The sequence below is a fragment of the Acanthisitta chloris genome, unplaced genomic scaffold, assembly GCF_000695815.1.
Source record: "Acanthisitta chloris isolate BGI_N310 unplaced genomic scaffold, ASM69581v1 scaffold788, whole genome shotgun sequence".
Taxonomy (NCBI): Eukaryota; Metazoa; Chordata; class Aves; order Passeriformes; family Acanthisittidae; genus Acanthisitta; species Acanthisitta chloris.
In genome coordinates this window covers 14,926-32,413 of record NW_008687355.1, presented here as the reverse complement: position 1 = coordinate 32,413, position 17,488 = coordinate 14,926, and the positions used below count along the sequence as shown (strand labels likewise).

At 37.9% G+C, this 17,488-nt stretch overlaps 1 protein-coding gene across 1 annotated transcript in view; it reads left to right on the top strand.

The window, feature by feature from the left end:
* The window catches only part of TTC37 (tetratricopeptide repeat domain 37), a gene marked incomplete at its 3' end in the record, with an annotated part of 32,674 nt that overhangs the window by 1,451 nt on the left and 13,735 nt on the right, over positions 1-17,488 (top strand). Inside the window, exons 3-17 of the mRNA XM_009080527.1 lie at positions 325-416; positions 1,052-1,127; positions 2,856-2,996; positions 4,895-4,993; positions 5,085-5,193; positions 6,974-7,114; positions 8,644-8,745; positions 11,036-11,169; positions 11,788-11,874; positions 11,964-12,067; positions 12,177-12,303; positions 13,461-13,640; positions 14,072-14,196; positions 14,605-14,858; positions 16,733-16,835. Coding sequence (XP_009078775.1) covers positions 325-416; positions 1,052-1,127; positions 2,856-2,996; positions 4,895-4,993; positions 5,085-5,193; positions 6,974-7,114; positions 8,644-8,745; positions 11,036-11,169; positions 11,788-11,874; positions 11,964-12,067; positions 12,177-12,303; positions 13,461-13,640; positions 14,072-14,196; positions 14,605-14,858; positions 16,733-16,835 — 1,874 coding nt within the window. The remainder of the gene's footprint in view (positions 1-324; positions 417-1,051; positions 1,128-2,855; positions 2,997-4,894; positions 4,994-5,084; positions 5,194-6,973; positions 7,115-8,643; positions 8,746-11,035; positions 11,170-11,787; positions 11,875-11,963; positions 12,068-12,176; positions 12,304-13,460; positions 13,641-14,071; positions 14,197-14,604; positions 14,859-16,732; positions 16,836-17,488) is intronic.

Genomic DNA, 17,488 nt, shown 5'->3' with positions numbered 1-17,488 from the left:
ATTTTATGTATTATGTGTATTTTATCATGCAGCCTGCTGTAGTTTGCATATTGTCTGTTGCACAGACAAGAATATGTAATAGATACATGTTTCAAAGAGGTTTTGGTATTAGTTAAGAAAGTGAGGAAAGCTTTTCACTTAATATAAGTAGATTCAGAAGGCTGTGCAGAAGTATCAACAGAAATTCTGCTCAACGATGACTACATTAACACTTGACCCCATTCAAGGCAAGAGAGTAATTTTTGTAGGCAGCACTTGTGGTGTTCTTATAACACATAACCATTGACATAAAATCTTACTTATTTTAATCTTTTTTTTTTTAAGGGATTAGCAAACTTATATGAGAAACCCAACCAAACAGATGTCAAAAGAGACTTAGCAGATGTTTACCAAAAGCTCTTGGAACTTTATGAAAGGTAAAGGATATTGAGTGCCATAATTCAGTCTTAAGATTTCTAGTTCAGTGAATGCCATTGCTGATATATAGCACTGACTTTGTTTTTTTTAAAGCCTTCTCACATTAGTGGGTCAGCACTTTTTACTAAGGTTTTCTGTGCCCATATAAAAATCTCTTGTTTCTGTCCCTTTTGATAAGGCTAAAGCTCTTAGAATCATTGTACTTGAGGTTAGTAGTTTGAAGAATTGTTATCCTGTCCCTCTAAACTCACTACCTTGAAGCATTTAGCTGTGGTAGTTCATTGTCTGCATTAATAAATAGGTTTATTTTTTCTCTGCTCTAAGATCACAGAATATATGTCATCTGATTATTCATAGAGGTACTGTTCTAAAATAAAGTCAGCTGTCACTGTAGCTGACTGGAGTGTTTTCTTAATCTGAAAAGTGATCAAGAAGAACAAGTACAGTCCCTTAATGTAATTTTTTTTTTACATTCAAAGCAGCAATGAGTAAAACTTCTAGGATAGTCTATAGTATTTATTCTAAATATTAGTGTAACAACTGTACCTACTGAATTATTTGTCAGAATTTGAAAAACATTATACTGTTTTGTGAAAACCTTAGCTTTGTTTGGGATTTTCTTCCTCCTTTCTAGTAGTGACAAGCAGAAATGGTGTGATATATGTAACAAGCTTGTGGAACTGTATCATCAAGAAAAGAAATATTTAGAGGTAGGTCAAGTACTTTCTCTTTTCTAGGAGGGATTTTCTATTTGATTAGAACTAATTATTTTGCATCAAAGAATCCCCACTTTTTGGGCCACAGACCACTTAAGATCTCCTTATGGACTACAACCAGGAGGAACTGATTTTAACTATTATTTGTTTCATTTCCACTGTGTGAGACTTGGATGCAATCCATTCAACTGACAGAGCATAGAATCGTAAAATCACCAAGATTAGTGGAGACATTTAAGATCATCAAGTCCAACCATTAACCTGCCATGCCCCTAAACCCTAAACTATATCCTACAGTGCCAGGTCCAGACACCTCTTAAAGACTTCGAGGGATGGTGACTCACCACCTTCCTGGGCAGTTTATTCCTGTGCCTGTCCACTCTTAACAGCAAAAATGTTTTTCCTAATACCTAATCTCAGTCTCCCCTGTTTCAGCTCATGACCATTCCCTCTAGTCCTCTCACTGCAGGCATAGCAGTGGAGACCATCCCCCACCTCTCTACACCCCCGTCTCAGGTAGTTGTAGGGAGTGATGAGGTCACCCTTAAGCCATCTGTTCTTAAGGCTAAACAAATTCAACTCCCTCAGCAGTTTCTCATAGACCTTTTATGAGCCTCGTTGTCCTTCAGTGAACTCACTCCAGCACTTCAATGTCCTTTTTAAAGTGAAGGGCCCAAAACTGAGCACAATACTCAAGGTGTGGCCTCACCGATGCTGAGTACGGGGGATGACCTCTTCTCTACTCTGCTGGCCACACTATTCTTGATACAGAGCAAGATGCCATTGGCCTTCTTGGCCACCTGTGCACACTGTTGGCTCAGTATGAGTCAGCTCTCAGGCAGCACTCCCAAGTCCCTCTCTGATGAGCAACACTTGAGCTACTCCTCCCCCAGCCTGCAGCACTGCATAGGGTTGTTGTGTCCCAACTGCAGGACCTGGAACTTTGCTGTATTGAACCTCAGACAATGAACATGGCAAAGAGTAGAAGTATACAGGCTGAGAGGGTGGAATATTGTTCTTCTGTTACATTTCTAGAAGTCAAGAATGGTCCCAAATGCACATTTACATGCAATATGTGTGAGTCAGGTGTCCTTTGCCTTGATTTGCCAGTTCTAGGTGTCTGTTTAGACCACTGGTGTGGGGATCCCTTCCTAGACTGTCCCTGATGCTCCATTCTGTTTTATGTAGCACATTGGATCAGGCTTAAGACTATTAATTAGCTCCAAAGGCTCTTCGTATACCAGCTTCTGAAACTAAATTCAATGCTAATAATTTAGCATATGAAGGCAGACTTCCTCTGTGTGGAACAGGAAATTGAAGTTAGGCTTCAAACTCATATTTTTGCTTTGCAGTTCTGTTGACTTTTCCACCATTCTGGCATGGACTGCTGCTGCTGTTCCCTTTCTGTTTGTAGTGCTGTAGATCCAACAAAGCTTTTTTCTTCAGAATTTATTGAAGGACTCTTTAGGTCTACTTGTATGCTGATTTCCTCCAGGAACTGGAGTCAGAATTCATGCTCTTGATGTTTTCTACCTTATTTACTGTTATTGGTGCTTTGGGGCTTGTTATTGCTTTAGTCAAAAGCAGGTAAGTCTGGTAAGCAGCTAACAAAGTTACTTTGTTACATGTTATCTGCCCTAGCCTAGTGGAGTTGACCCTACTTGTATTGGACATCCAGCTCTTTAAAGAGGAACAGCTTGGTTCATTTGTTCTTGTTGACAGGTGGCTGAAACATGGCAGAAACTAATACGAAGGAAACAAGAGGAAGGTGCAGAAAAAGCAGAGCTTCATCAGCTTTGGAAGAAGATGATCCAGTTACTGAAAGACAGTACAAAGAACCAGGATAATAAGACTGAGCAATTGGTAATGTTTCTTACTCTTCATATACATAAATATATGTACAGTGCAGCTTGACCTCAATTGAAGTCTGTTTGTCTGAATTAACTGTTTGTCTCAATGGTCAGTGGTGTTACAATTTGGTGTTAAAGTCCTCTCCCCAAATTAAGGTGCAAACGAGACCAAATGCTGGTTCAATATCAGCTTTATTTTATAGCATTAAGTATATAGGGAAAATCGATTGAGAGAGAGAGCGAGAGTGCCAGCAGAAGATCGTCACCTCAGTAGACTCAGAGGCACTACCACCATCTCCTGATGGGCTTGGCCTTGGCCAGCAGGAGGTCTGTTTTGGAGCCAGCTGGCATTGGCTCTGTCAGACATGGGGAAAGTTTCTAGCAGCTTCCTACAGAAACCACCCCTCTAAACCCCTGTTACCAAAACCTTGCCATGCAAAACCAATCCAGGCATTCTTTGAAACACCAAACTCCCCCCTGCTTTCCTCTAGGGTGCAAGAGGTAGTTTTGCACTGTGTTTCTGTTTCTTTGTACCTGTTATTTTTCCTGAAAAGCAACATTTTGGTTCAAGTTTTCTTCATTAGATTTTAAGCTCTCACTTCGTAGAAAATTGCCAAAGCTAATTGAAGCAAACACAATGATTATGAATTCTACTCATTCTGTATTCTCTATGGACGAAGTTAATTTTGCTTTGTCTGGTTTATCTGTTATTGCAAGATGAACCTCACCAGTCTGGTTGATAACAGTGCTCTGGAAGGGCAAAAAATATAAATTGAAGTAATTTCAGAGAACTGAAAATCGAATCTGGATCTTCACTTTTAAGTAGTCTGATGCTTTAACTTATGAGCTACTATAGAAAAGAGATGCTGCAGGCAGCACTGCTTTCTTTTTTGGGGACAAGAACTTTAAAATACCAAAGAAATTGCAGAAGTGTCAGTAATGGGTTTCATATGCTAATCTGCAGTTCACTTTACTGCAGTTTTGAGTAAAGCACCTGAACCTGGAATGATGTGACACTGAAGGCAGCACACTATTCAGTATTCCACTTGTGACAAGCTGTGGTCAACTCTTTGTTTAGCATGCTTGTTGGGAAGCCTGCACTCTAGTGCCTGTATTCTCTAATATATAAGGAGTCAAGAAAAAAAAGACCAGATTTCTAGACTAGAGCAGAGAGAAGGGCTGGCAGCTAACAATAGAGGATAGTAACCTAAGTTCCTTCTTTGAACTGGGATTAGGTTTGAGGAAAAATGTATAGTCTTAGGAATTTTGCCTTCCTTGTACCCATCTTATGTAGCAGTATATTATTGCTTCACCTTGTACTAAATAATTAGTGTTCTTCGGATCCTGAGTACTGCTTCATGATAAGGAACCTGCTTTGTGACTTTCACTGTTACTAGTGTAAACTTAATGAGCAGGATCCAGGTAATAACATGTAACTGCCCCCTTAACTGTGGAAGGGCTGGAAGGCATGTCCTCTGAGAAGCAGGTCATAACTTTGGGTTTGTCTAGTTTGGAGAAGAGGAGGCTGAGGTGTGACCTCATTGCTGTCTGCAGCTTCCTGAGGAGGGGAAGTGTAGAGGGAGGTGCTTAGCTATTCTCCCCAGCATCTAGTTTTTTGGATGTGTGGGAATGGTTCAGACTTGATATATGGGAGCATTTCCTTTACCAAAGGAGTCATCCAACATTGAGATGGCCTTCCTAGAAAGTCTGTTGATACCCCAAACCTGTCAGTGTTCAAGAGGCTTTTGGTAAATGCATTTGGCTTTAGCTTTTGCTTTTGGTCAGATCTGAAGTGATGAAGCATATAGATGGTTCTTGTATGTTTCTTCAAGCTGAAATACTCTGTCCTGTAAGGCTAACATTTCCCTAGAGTGATTGATTTTTTCCACTCCTAATTATGTCTTATTTCAGCTTTTGACTGCATTTGAACATGCGGTGAACTCTGCTGACACTGTCCCTGGTGAACACCATCAAAGTCTTTACAAGGAATATATCCAGTGCTTGTCAAAAGTAAGGTTCTGTTAAGGTATCTTATCACTGACCAGATGTAATATTTCACAGCTAATATTTCACACAAATAACTATTTTTTTTTCTTTGAAGTTTCCTCATGAAGCAGCTAGGTTGGAAAAGGCCTGTAATGATATGATGGCTTTGTATCCTACCGTTAGTTATCCTTTAGAAGTACTTTGCTTGCACTTCCTTCAATCAGGTAAGTAGGATAGATTTAGGCATTTCTGGGTCTTAAATTACTTCTGTAGTTAGTTTTCTGACAATCTGTTTACAAGTTTTTACCTTTCACAACTCAATACAAGTACATGCTTTACTTCTCTGTTCTGTTTCTGGAAATGGAGGGTTTGTTCCTATGACTTGCCATTTCCTAGCTCTGTAACTGAGTGGTGGCTGTAAATTGACAAAAAATTCGACAGGTTAAGTCCAACTCTGGCAATGTTCAAAGTATCAAATAAACAACGCCATACAAAACTTGAAAACAGCCTCTCCGGATAAATGCATGTTAGCTTCTTGACCTTAGAAGAGAAAATGGAGAGCATTAGCCAGTGTTCTAAGGCTGGGGACAGGCTGCTCTTAGGTTATTCTTGACACAGATATTTTCTCTTGGCAAAAAATCCCCAACAAACATTTGTAAAACTTTCTTTAAAAGTGTGCCTTGTGAATAGGGAATAAACAGATCTGTTTTAGAAGTGTCTTGTTAAATAGAGAAGGAGAATCTTTGGGGAAAAACCAAAACATGGTGTGTTCAGAAGTGCAGGGATTTGAAAGTATGCAGTTGATATTTTCACTAATTTAATAAACAGCATTGTAAGTGTGTTGGACACCTTCTCAGCATTTTCAAAGATAGCTACTAGATTTTGGTCTTTCATGTTATTGCTTGAGACCTTAGAAATTGATTTTATTTCTTTTTAAAACAAGGAAAGAAATTCAGGAAAAAAATCCCCTCTGATTTATATGAAGGGCAATAACTTTCAGCTTAGGTAGAAGAATACTTTTTCCAGTTTTGAAGGCAGGCTTCATGGAATAATGTAGCAGCATAAAACAGGTGAGAATTTTTCACTTTGATTGGAAAGGATGAAGGCACATGAGGCCCAGACTCTCAATTTATAAAGCATTTGAAAATACTTTATGTTTTGGAGAAAGATCCAGAAACTAATTTTTGAAGAAAAGAAGCATCTGGTTAGCATAGTTCTTGTCTGGCGATATCTCACCATACCACAGTCTTCTTGGTGTGGGAAGGATGTTGCTTATGTTTTAGTAAGTCTTTTTGTTTATATCTGAGTCATTCCAACTATGTCTTAGTCCTTTATGCCCTGCACTTGTAGGCTTGTAACTCAAATGCATTGTTAGGTCACCTTTACCAAATACAAGTCAAAGGCAACCTTTATGTCACATGAATCCTTAATTTTGTGAAGAAAAGAGTAGTTCAGAGATTGCTGCTGCAAGTCACAACAGTACATTTAAGCACTGCCAACTCTATAATCACAGCTGAACACAAGTGTCAAAAGTTAGTGGTGTCAGTTAAAATGAAGCCAAGACATTAAAGTGTATGTTTTCACAGCAAGGTTGTTTCAGCATGGTCATCACAGCAAATTTGTATGTACACAAGGCCTGCTCTAGAAGGAAATAATTTTGATTTATTTGTGGCAGATTGTGACATGTGGACATTCAGCTGGTCTTGCATGAAAGCACTTGAAGGAATTAGTTTTTATTAATAAAGGAAGAGATTACCTGTAGTAATGTAATAAAAGTGGCTATTTAGGTTACAGACTGTCAGTTCATTTTGTTTGACTGTAATGGATATATAGATTACTGCTTGGGTTTTGGGTTGTCTGTGGGGTGGAGGATGATAAGTATATAGAGCTTTTGGAAAATTGCTTTGAACTCAAAGGATTATGGTCATTTATGTAGACAAGGTATGCTGTTGCTCTTTTTAAAAAATATAAAACTCTATAGAAAATGTCTTTTTCTGGAACCAGGTACTTTGTCAGAAGAGGCCCTGCACTGTTTTTCTAGGCTTTTGGAGATGGACACAAGTAGTGGTCCAGGCATCATTGGTTTTGGTATAAAATGCATCCAAGAAGAGAAATACAAGGAGGCTGTTAAGAGCCTTACTGAAGGTAAATATGTAATATGAGGTTAAATTAATGTAACTTAAACACATCCTAGTTTATGATGAATAGTTAAGGAATCTGTACTTGCATAGTACTTTGCCAGTTCTAAGACCAGCTAGATTGTCAAAGAATACTCAACACTTTCTGGGATTGTTCGAATTTTTTTAAATATAGCTTTAATTATAACATATCTGAACTCTGTCATTGCTGTTAAAGTCAGCTCTGCAGTGTTTTAATGTAAAGCCTTTTTAATCCTACTGTTACTGGGGAAATAGCCAGATGAAAAGGTAAATATAGCAATAGCAATTAATGAAAGAATGTGGAATTCATAAAGCAAAATGTCATGCATCTTCCTGAATCAAGTCACTGTGTTTCTATATCTGAACAAAGGAGAATTTCCTTTAAAGTTACTTCATTTTAAGACCTCCTTAACGCTTACATTGGGTAAACACTTACATTGAATATCTAAAGAAAAATATCTTTAGAGTTTCTTTTTTGTTGTTGTTGTACAGTAGCCATATTTGCTGAAGAGTTGGTTTATCTGTAATTAATGTGCTTGTATTGAAATGGCAAAGCTCTTTGTAAATTATTTGTACGTGCACCAGTGGGAAAACAAAACTTCACTCTCACTGTGCTGGCTATGGCAGCTTATTGTGAAAATTGTGCAAATAACTATTTGGGATGTAAGCATTCACGAGTCAGGTTATAATGTTACATCCTTCATCCATTCACCTAAGTTTAGAGTAAGATTGTTTCTGAAATTGGTTTTGGGAATATTCTGCAGTAGCTTAGCCACAGTGAAATAACATGTCTTGCCTAAACCATGAAATAAGTTTCATGTGCTTAAGAAGAAAGTATTCCATGGAAAGTAAATTCTTCTGGCTTAAATAGACATTGTGTGTTTTGACAAAACATACATCCTGTTTTTGACAAAAGCTAAAAAATTTATATTAATTGAAATAAAATATTTTTCAGTTTTATATGTAGTACTCTGATCATGACGGGGAGACTGGAAAGGACAAGGCTCTTGGTATATGTGTGAATGTATAAAGCTTGCAAATTATGACTTTCCCAATGAAGCAAGTATTTGCTTCTTAGGCATTGAAGTTTCCAGGCATTAGGAGTTATATATCAGAACAAATAAATTCAGGTTTTTTTATTAATCTTTAATTAAGGCATCTTAACACTCTTGCAAGCATATTTTTGCTGTCTTGAAGCTCTATAGGCCTTTTCTGGTTTCTTAGAAAAACTTTATAAAGCAGTCTACAGGTTTCTGATGTTTGATCAACAACAAAATGAAGGACTTTCTTCTTTTTGAAACAAAAGTGCACCTTAAGTGAGTCACTTTTTCCCTTTGTTTCCTGGAAGCCTGTGTGTCTAAAACAAGACTTACAGAAAGAATTAACTGCAACTTTTATCTGATTGATAATATGTTTTTGATGGATCATATGGTAAAACAGCATCTTCTAGCTGCAGTGTCTTTGCAACCTTAAGCAACTTATTTAATTGCCTTTTTTAAACTCTTCTTTTATTAGGTTTGCAAAAGACTAACCAGTGTCCAGCAGCGTGGTATTATTTAGCAGAGACACAGGTGAAAATTCACCAACACAAGAATGCCATCCTGTCCTGCAATCAAGGTAACTGCTTGCTAATTGAAAGAGCAATTGGAGGGGTACATGGCTTTATATAGTCCAGCCCATGTGACTTTGGAGTGTAGGTCTGAGTTAGCAACAGTCATAGTCTGTTGCATTTTGCTGTCTCACGTCTTGTGCCGCTTCTCTTGTTTTATGACAGCTGAAAAGCCCTGTATACGGCTTAGTCTTGGGAATAGGGAAAATGCTTGGCTAATCAGAATCAGAAAGCTGTCTGATGGTTAGTATGTAGAAGGTTTGTGTATTCCTAATATGCTGCTTCTGCTGGTGGTTGACCAACACTGCCAAACAACAGATAATTGCCTGAAAGGATAGGTGTCATAAATTTTTAGTCTGGTAGACTTCATATGTTGACTTGAAAGAAAAGTTTTTAATCAAGGTAATGTAAAATGCAGATAAAGATGAAAATGCTGAAGTACTAAGGGATTTAAGTAATTGCTTGCTTAAACTGTCTTGGCACCCAAATGCTTGGAAGTAGATAGCATGGCTTTAACTTCTGAAAAGGTTTGTGGGAAAATTCAGGGAAACCACTGACATGTCTGGTATGTTTAGTGGTCGAATTAGTTAAATTCCCAAATTTTGTTGTTTCAGTTTTATGTAGAGCAGATATTCTGGGGGTAGGCAGCACAACTTCTGTAAAGTGAAGTTGTTTTGTTAGAACTCCTTGAAGGTGCTTAAAAGCACAGAGGCATGGGAGATGTGATATCTAGTCTTCTCTGATTTCTGGGTGGTAATTGACAAGGTCTCTTACATGACTGTTAATGAAAGTAAGTAGCTTTGGGTTAAGAAGTAGAGTGGTAGCATTGAATTTTGTAAAGTTAAAAGGTAAAGTATAGTATAGTAATGGTGTTTGCTTTCAGGCTGGAAGGAAGTGTCCCTGACATTTTCACCAATACCTGTGCTTTTTATGAGTGTTGTGTAATAAGGTTATAGTTTGCTGCTATTCAAAGCACACTGCAAAACTCTGAGGTGATTTGCCAGAGCACGTAACTAAGTGTTACAATAATGAAGAGAATTCTGTAGTCTTAAATGCAAAATTGTAGAGTTGTGGGAAGAATTGTTCCCACAGCTCCCACAAGAAGCTGTCCTGCAGCCTTGTTGAAGAGAGTGCAGAAGGGTCCTCATTCTGTGTGAAAAAATAGGACTGCGTCTTTCCGCTGCTATGCTTTACAGACAAGTCAAATATTAGGGTTTACAGGGAAGGGAGTGGTTAGTGAAACAGAGCATCAACAAAGAGTGGCTTTAAGAACTTCAGCAGCATAGTGAAATCCATCCACCCCATCTCAAAGCAAAAATAATAGCAGAAGTTAATAAAGTAGTAATAAGGGTGATCCAATGTATGAAAAATGGAGTATATGCAAACAAGCAAATAGCCTGTTGAGTCATTTTTCAGCCTGGTGAAAAGATGATTTTGATATCTGTGAAGGTGTAAATGATGTGAAATACAAATTAAATGTTTTGTTTTCCTATGTGAAGTCTGGTTAGTACCAAAATGCATCTAAAATGGCAGGCTCAGAACAAACAAAATAAGTTTTGTTTCTCAAGCTTTGGTTAAGTTAAGCTATTGTTCCTTGCGAAAAGATACTGTTGATGCAGAACTTTTCCTTGGTTCCAAAGAGTGTATGGAAAGCTGGAGAGAATTCTGGGGAAGCTTTGCTTTTTGCTTGGCCTGTCTTACTGGCTGTATCAAGTCAGACATAAGTTTGTCATATGCAAAAAGGCAAACAATTAATTGAGTTATGCAGGAAGTTTTTACCTTGGGAGAATGTTGAAGCTCAACAGAGATACCATCATTCTCTGAGGTGAGGTTACACCGTGTATTGGAAAAGTAATCAGTACAGTGTAGAAAGGTACAAAGCAACCTTTATACAGGCACAGAGTTATATCCCTGACTTCAGTAATACTATTTTCTTTAAACACTGAAGTGTAAAACAACTTGTTTGTTGAAAGGTCATTGTTTCTTCAGTACACAAATGGGGAAAATGTAGCCTTCCATTTATAAGGCCAGTAGCTAGAAAGCAACCAGTATCTGTGGTTCTGAGAGGACCTCCCTAAAACTGACTTAATTTTTAAACTTGAATGAATAGAAATTTTAAAGCGCAACTTCCTCAATATGGAGGAGAGCAGTCCAAAAAATTGTTGTATTAAGTGGTATTCCATTAGACAGAAAAAAATTGTAACTAACAAGATGTAAAAAATATTTGGAACAGTGCTGCTTTTTGTAGATTTTGTTTTTATCTTGTTTTACTTGATGAAAGGTTCTTCTTATCAACAGCTCTTGAGGCTCTTGGAACTCCTGAGGGTCCTAATCTGCGGTGGAAGAACCTTATCCTTCAGTTGAAAGCAGAAACTTTGATTAAAATAGCGGATTCTGATGCTGCAGAAGAAGCCATTAAAGCACTTGAACAGGTATTTTCATTGACTAAAATGTTTGGGTTGTTTTTCTTTTTAAATTTTAAAAAGTGCTCTCATCTTTCTGTACTCAAGTTGTGTATTGATCCTCTTGCTTTCTTTCTTCATTCACTGTGGTTTAGACCGTTCCTACTAGCAGTAGTGTAATCCAAACTGTTCTTCTTTCTCCGCTTGTTTTAGGCTTTGCTGCAGCTCTTTTTCAGTTGCAATTCTAATTTTAGAAGATAATACTTTTGATATTGTCTGGTATTGCTCAGTGCTGCTGGGTTCTTGGCTGTTGTTCATCTTAATTTGAGTCATTGTTATAATCCTGCTCCCCATGTCCTTCATTTGCTTGTTATTAGTCATGAAGAAGAGCATATTACTTTCAGCTTTAGTAGAAATTGGTTTTGTCCCACAGTTTCATTCTTTGTTGTTTAGACTTTTCTGCTTTGTCCTGGTTCTGTTCTCCACAATCTTGTTCTTCATCAGAATTATTGTAAGTCTTTTCAGGGGTATTAGAGAAAACATCTAAATGTTTTCATTATCTTCATGCAGTTTGCCTGCTTTTGACACCTTTCATTTCTCAATGTGGGGAGAGAATAAGTTGATTGTGTTTATTACTTGGTTTTCTAGATTGTAGATGCAAGCAGTGATCCAGTGGTTTCATCTATCAGGGGTCGGGCTTATGTAATCAAAGGTTTAATGGATCAGGCTTCAAAGGTCAGTACTGGATTGTCATTCCTGTAAGCAAAGTACAATTCTTGGATTCATAGAAGAAGTAGCAAGGGAATAATTACATCCTTTTGCAGATTTCACAAGAACTCCTGCTGTCCCACGCTGATCTGGCGGAGTCCCATGCTCTAGAGGGTTTCATCCATTATTCCCAGAAGAACTATGAACAGGCAGAAAAAAGGTAGAATTATTTTTCTCCCCCTAACAGGGAGTTGTTGTGAGACAGTAGAGTACAGTGTTTTTCAGCTTTTGAGAATTTGTTTGATCTCACCTGTGTTCGTTTTATTTAGTTTTCTGAATGCTATTGAAAGAAAGGCTGAAACTGCAGAGTATCATCAGTACCTGGGGCTCACATACTGGTTCATGAGTGATGAGACAAAAAAAGACAAAGGAAAAGCACTCACGGAGTTCTTGAAGGTAAAGGCTGTTTAACTGTTCATGTGGAGCTAGTGCTTTCCTACATTAGAAACCAAGAATGGAAAATACATTTACTGGAATGACAGACTTGAATATTTTTGCTTGTTACCATTTACAAGCCTCCAGAGCCTGTAAACCAAGTCGATCTGTGCAAAAAGGCATTGCAGGGAGCTGTGCGATTACCTATAATCAACCTGCTTTGGTTTTCCTCTCTTCACTCAATTCCTGAGGCCTTTGAATGAGCCAAAGATAATGGTGATTCTATCAATCTTTTCTCCTTGAGAGTTGGAAAGTCAAGGCCTCTACATGACCAGTGTAGATCTTTGAAGACATTTTGAAATGGGGAGGACAAAATTCAAATTGGAGAACAGAATGAGGAAGCAAAAAAACCTAATGGTGTTAGTTTCAATGTCTGTCCAAGGACATTAGTCAGTACCCCACAATTTATATGCTTTTCTTGATTTTTTTTTTTTTTTTTTCTTAAAGTCATTGTGGCTTTTTTCTGAACACAGATAAGAATGTGAATCCAAAAGATTTAGTCTGACATCTATATTGGTAACATGTGATATACAAAATAAGACTCTACACATTGTAAACTTGCTGTAACTTCATGATAGGTATTGGCAGCTCAATTTACTGCCTATCGTTTGCACTTTAGCCCAGTATATTGGAGATTGTAGTTGAACTGAACAGTACTTTTGGGTCTTTAGAGCCATTTTATGTGATCTTTATTATTATTGATAAAGCTATTTTCAGCTTGTTGGAGACTGTGAGTTTCTTAGGTATAAACAAATCTGGCAAGTGCATCTGATAAGGAACTTCAATTTAGAGAAGGCTGGAGTTAATTGTGATGTAATATGGCAAGAGCATGAGCATAATGGTTGAAACAGTAGAATATGAAAATAATGGGTTGTAGTCAAGATTTGTTTCCTCCTAGCACAGTTATTTTGTTAGTGCTTTGTGTCATGAGGTTTGTAGCAGATTTTGCAGATATTTAAAGCTCAGGTAATCTGTGCAATTTTAAAATATAGTTTGACAACTCAGATGTATCACAGAATGGTCTTTAAAAAGTTGATAAGCAGATTGAACAATAGTTATAATTGGACCTGTCTGCCCTTCAAAATGCTGTCTTATGTTTTGTTCATATTTCCTTATAGGCTGCAAAACTGGACAGCTACATGGGAAGTGCCTTTTTTTATTTAGGTGACTACTACAGAGATGTTGCTGGAGACAAATATAGAGCTTATCGTTGCTATAAAAAAGCTTTTGAACTGGACAAAATGGATGAAGAATCAGGAAGAGCAGCTGTAGACTTATGTGTGGAACTCGGAGACATGGTATTGTACATACAGAATTTCAGATTACTGCTGTTTTGTTTCTGTGTTAGTATTTCTGTTTGAGGAATCACTTCAGGTTTCCTCTGTATTTGAGAATAAGATTCTAAAAGAAGAGGTTCTGTCGTTGCATAGTAGCTTTCGTAGTTGGACCTGCTTCAGTTTTATCCTCCAATTCCAAACTAAATGTATCTGGGGAGGAGAGTAGGAGAACCAAGCATAACACTTTGGTCATCACGTGTGTGATCTGGATGAAGGATTTTTTTCAGTAGGAAACATGAAGAGAAGGTCAAGGATTTCTTCATATTTAGCTTGTGTCATTTCTTTTCTCCATCCTCCACCTTGCTTCTTTCAGGAAAAACATACAAAGTCACCAGAACATTTAAAAAAACATTTCTTTTTTTACTAACTGGGCGTTTTTGTTGCTTTGTTAGGATACTGCTCTGTCAATCCTGAATGAGGTAACTGAAAATGCAAGCTTTGGTAGAGCAAAGTGGGCCTGGCTTCATCGTGGACTCTACTACCTGAGAACTGGTCGGCCATTACAAGCAGTGTCTGAGTAAGAGAACTGGTGGCTGATTTAAGTCCTTTTCCAAAATCTCAGTGAAATGGTCTTTGATCAAAACAAGTTTTGAAAATAAGTTAGGTGATTATAGTATTGCTTGTACTAAAGGAGAGCAAGCTGTGTCTCTTCAGTTTCAGAATCGGCAGAATGTAGCCTTGTTAGCGTAGAAGTGTTCTATTACCTAGCCTGGTGACAGGTGTAGACAAGCCTGGTATACCACTGAATAATGAGCCGGAGTTAGGTACAATGCCTAAACTTGTATAATGCCCTCTGAAGATGAAAACACTACTATGTTGTGTTTAAAAGTTTTGTGCATTTGTGCCCTGAGAGTATATAATGCAAGGAAATATGTTAAATTGTATCACCTTTGATTTAAATAAATTTATATCTTGGTGTCTTCAGTTTGCAGGCAGCTCTCAGGGCTGATCCAAAGGATTCCAACTGCTGGGAGTCTTTAGGGGAGGCTTACTTGAACAGAGGTAGCTATGCAACAGCTCTGAAATCCTTCAGAAAAGCCAGTGAGTTGAACCCGGGACTTGTATACAGCATTTACAAAGCTGCAGCAGTTGAGCAGATTTTAGGCAAATACGAAAATGCTATAGCTACCTATCAACAAATCTTAAAGAAGACAGAAAACTATGTGCCTGCACTGAAAGGTAATATGTCTGAACTTGAAAGTGTTCACTCCTTCTCCCTCTGTGCACTGTACTGCTTCAGTCTTTTGGAGAGGTTCTTGCTGTATTGAGGTTTTCCTGCATGGAAGGATAGGGTTGTAGTTTGGGTATGTAGAGCCATGTGATCCCCTGTGTGAAAGCTAGTTTGTAGTAGCCCTCAAATTCTGAAGAGGTCTTAAATTATGATGAATGGGGATGATTATTTCTCTTCCAAGTAAGTATGAAAGTTAATTAATCCTGCATAGCTACCAGGTGAAATAAGTAGAAGAATTGCAAAGATGTTGTCCTGTAGAAGTGTGCATGTGTCTGTAGGTAACAGTTGACAGTGTTGCTTGGAATGAAATGAGTAGAGAAAACAGAAGCACACGGTATCAAGATTTGCCCCCCCACAGTTGCCTTTATACTTAATCTTACATCTCCTAAGTCTTCTCTCATAATCGCTCTCATTGTAGTCTGTTTGTTTTGTCCAGATCCTACTCTTGAGTTTTCACCCTCTTAGAGACTCTAGATTACAGAGTTACTTGACATCTGAGAAGACCATGATCTTGGGACTTCTGTGTGGTCAAGCCAGATACTTAGTGAGACCAAGATAAAGATGCTTGCAAAGCATGGGTTTGGTATAGGAACAGGGTGTGATACCCTGCTCATGCTAGGTTCTGAACTGTCAAAATAATACTGAAAATGAATAGTACTCGTATCCAGTGACTTACTGCCAGCCAGAGTCACTGCTGGTGCCAGCAAGAGTATAAACCAAACAGTTATTTCTGAAAAATGGTAGAAACTGGGGCATTAGAAGCAGTTCCTTGTAACAGTGAGATTTATTTCTGTATGTGGTGGGTTGACCTTGTCTGGATACCATCTGCCCATCAAGCTGCTCTGTCACTGCCCTTCTCAGCAGGATATGAGCAGGGGAGAAAATAGAATGGAAAAAACTCATGGGTCAAGGTAAATGCAGTATGATAAAGCAAATGCAAGGCCACATGCAGAAGCAAAGGAAAACTAAATTTATTGTCTGCTTTCCATCAGCAGGGAAAGTCCTGCCACTTCTCACAAAGCAGGACTTTAGTCTGCTTAGCAGTTGCTTCAGAAAACGAATATGATAACAAATGCTGCCTCACCTCTTCAACCTTTCTCTTAGCTTTTATGGCTGAGCAGATATGATATGTTCTGGAATGTCCCTTAGGTCAGCTGTCCTGGCTGTGTCTTGTCCCAAGATCTTGGCTTTCCCCAGCCTACTGCTGGGGCTAGGAATGTTGGAGACACTGCCTTGATGCTATTCCAAGCACTGCTCATCAGTAGCCAAAACACTGGTGTGTTGGCAGCAGCTTTGCAGCTACCAGTACACAGCACAGCACTATGAGAGTTGCTGTGGGGAAAATTAACTCCATCTCAACCAGACCCAACACACCATATGATATAAATTCTTAAATAAATTGGATTAAATAATGCCTACTGTAACATTTCTTCTGTTTTTGTGTTGCAGCAACCGTTTTTGATTCCTCTAAACTGAAAGCTGGTGTATTTGTCAAAGACTTAGAAATGCAGAGCAGATTTCTTATGAAGTATTTACTTAATATTTGAGGGCAAACCCAAAGCTTAAATGCTATGTTTTTTATAACCAATTGGATTTTTAATACACAAATTATTCTACATTTCACACTTGACAAGATAGGTCAAAAGCAAAATCTCTGTTGTGAACATTGCAGGTCTTTTGATTTTGTTGTAGCCTGTTCAGGGTATGTATCTTTGTGTAAAGCAGAACACTGTGCAGGCTTCCACCTTCCCTCACTGCCTTATTTATCAAGCGTATCATAAAAACATATCTTTTCTGAGAGGATATTTAATCTTATTTTCAGGACTTGGTGAGTGCTATCTTACGTTGGCAAGATCAGCACTTGATAACTATTTGGATAGTAAGGCTGTGGATTACATAGAGCAGGCCCTTGAATATTTTACAAGGTTAGTACTAAATATTTACTCGTTTAATTTTTGCTGGGATTGGGGGCTGCCAGGCAGAAGAATGAGTTAAGTGTTTGGGGATTTTCAGTTAAACTGAATCTAATGGACCAGGCTTCTAATCTGGAAGCAAGAATGGGTGTATTGAAAACGGTTTGAATAATAGATTCTAGATGTAGGCTGCTTAAATGAATGTTAATTATGGAGTTTTGTTTTTTTCTGTTTAAAATAGAGTCATTTGATTATAACAAAAGTGTGAAATGACACATAGTTCTCTCCAGCAGTCCTCTTGACATGTGGGTCTGGGGAGGTGGACATTTCTACCAAAAATAATGGATAAGAGGAAAATATTCCTTCCTTCCCTCAATCTTTTGGTTTTGCATTTCATACAAAACGTGTCCTAAATTAAACCTTTGAATAACTACTGTTAAAGGAGAAGGTCCATCAGGTTTCTGCAGCTGAATCATGTCTTGTAATATAACATGATTCTATGATAGTTGTCTAAAATGTGAGAGTGGGTGTAGTCAGCTAATACATTGGTAGAAAATGGCTAATTTTAAGAATATTGGTCCCGACAATGTTGGAATATATTGGCATTTTGCGATTTCTCTCTTTTTTTTTTTTTTTTTTTTTTTCTGGTTTTTTTTTTCTTTTTT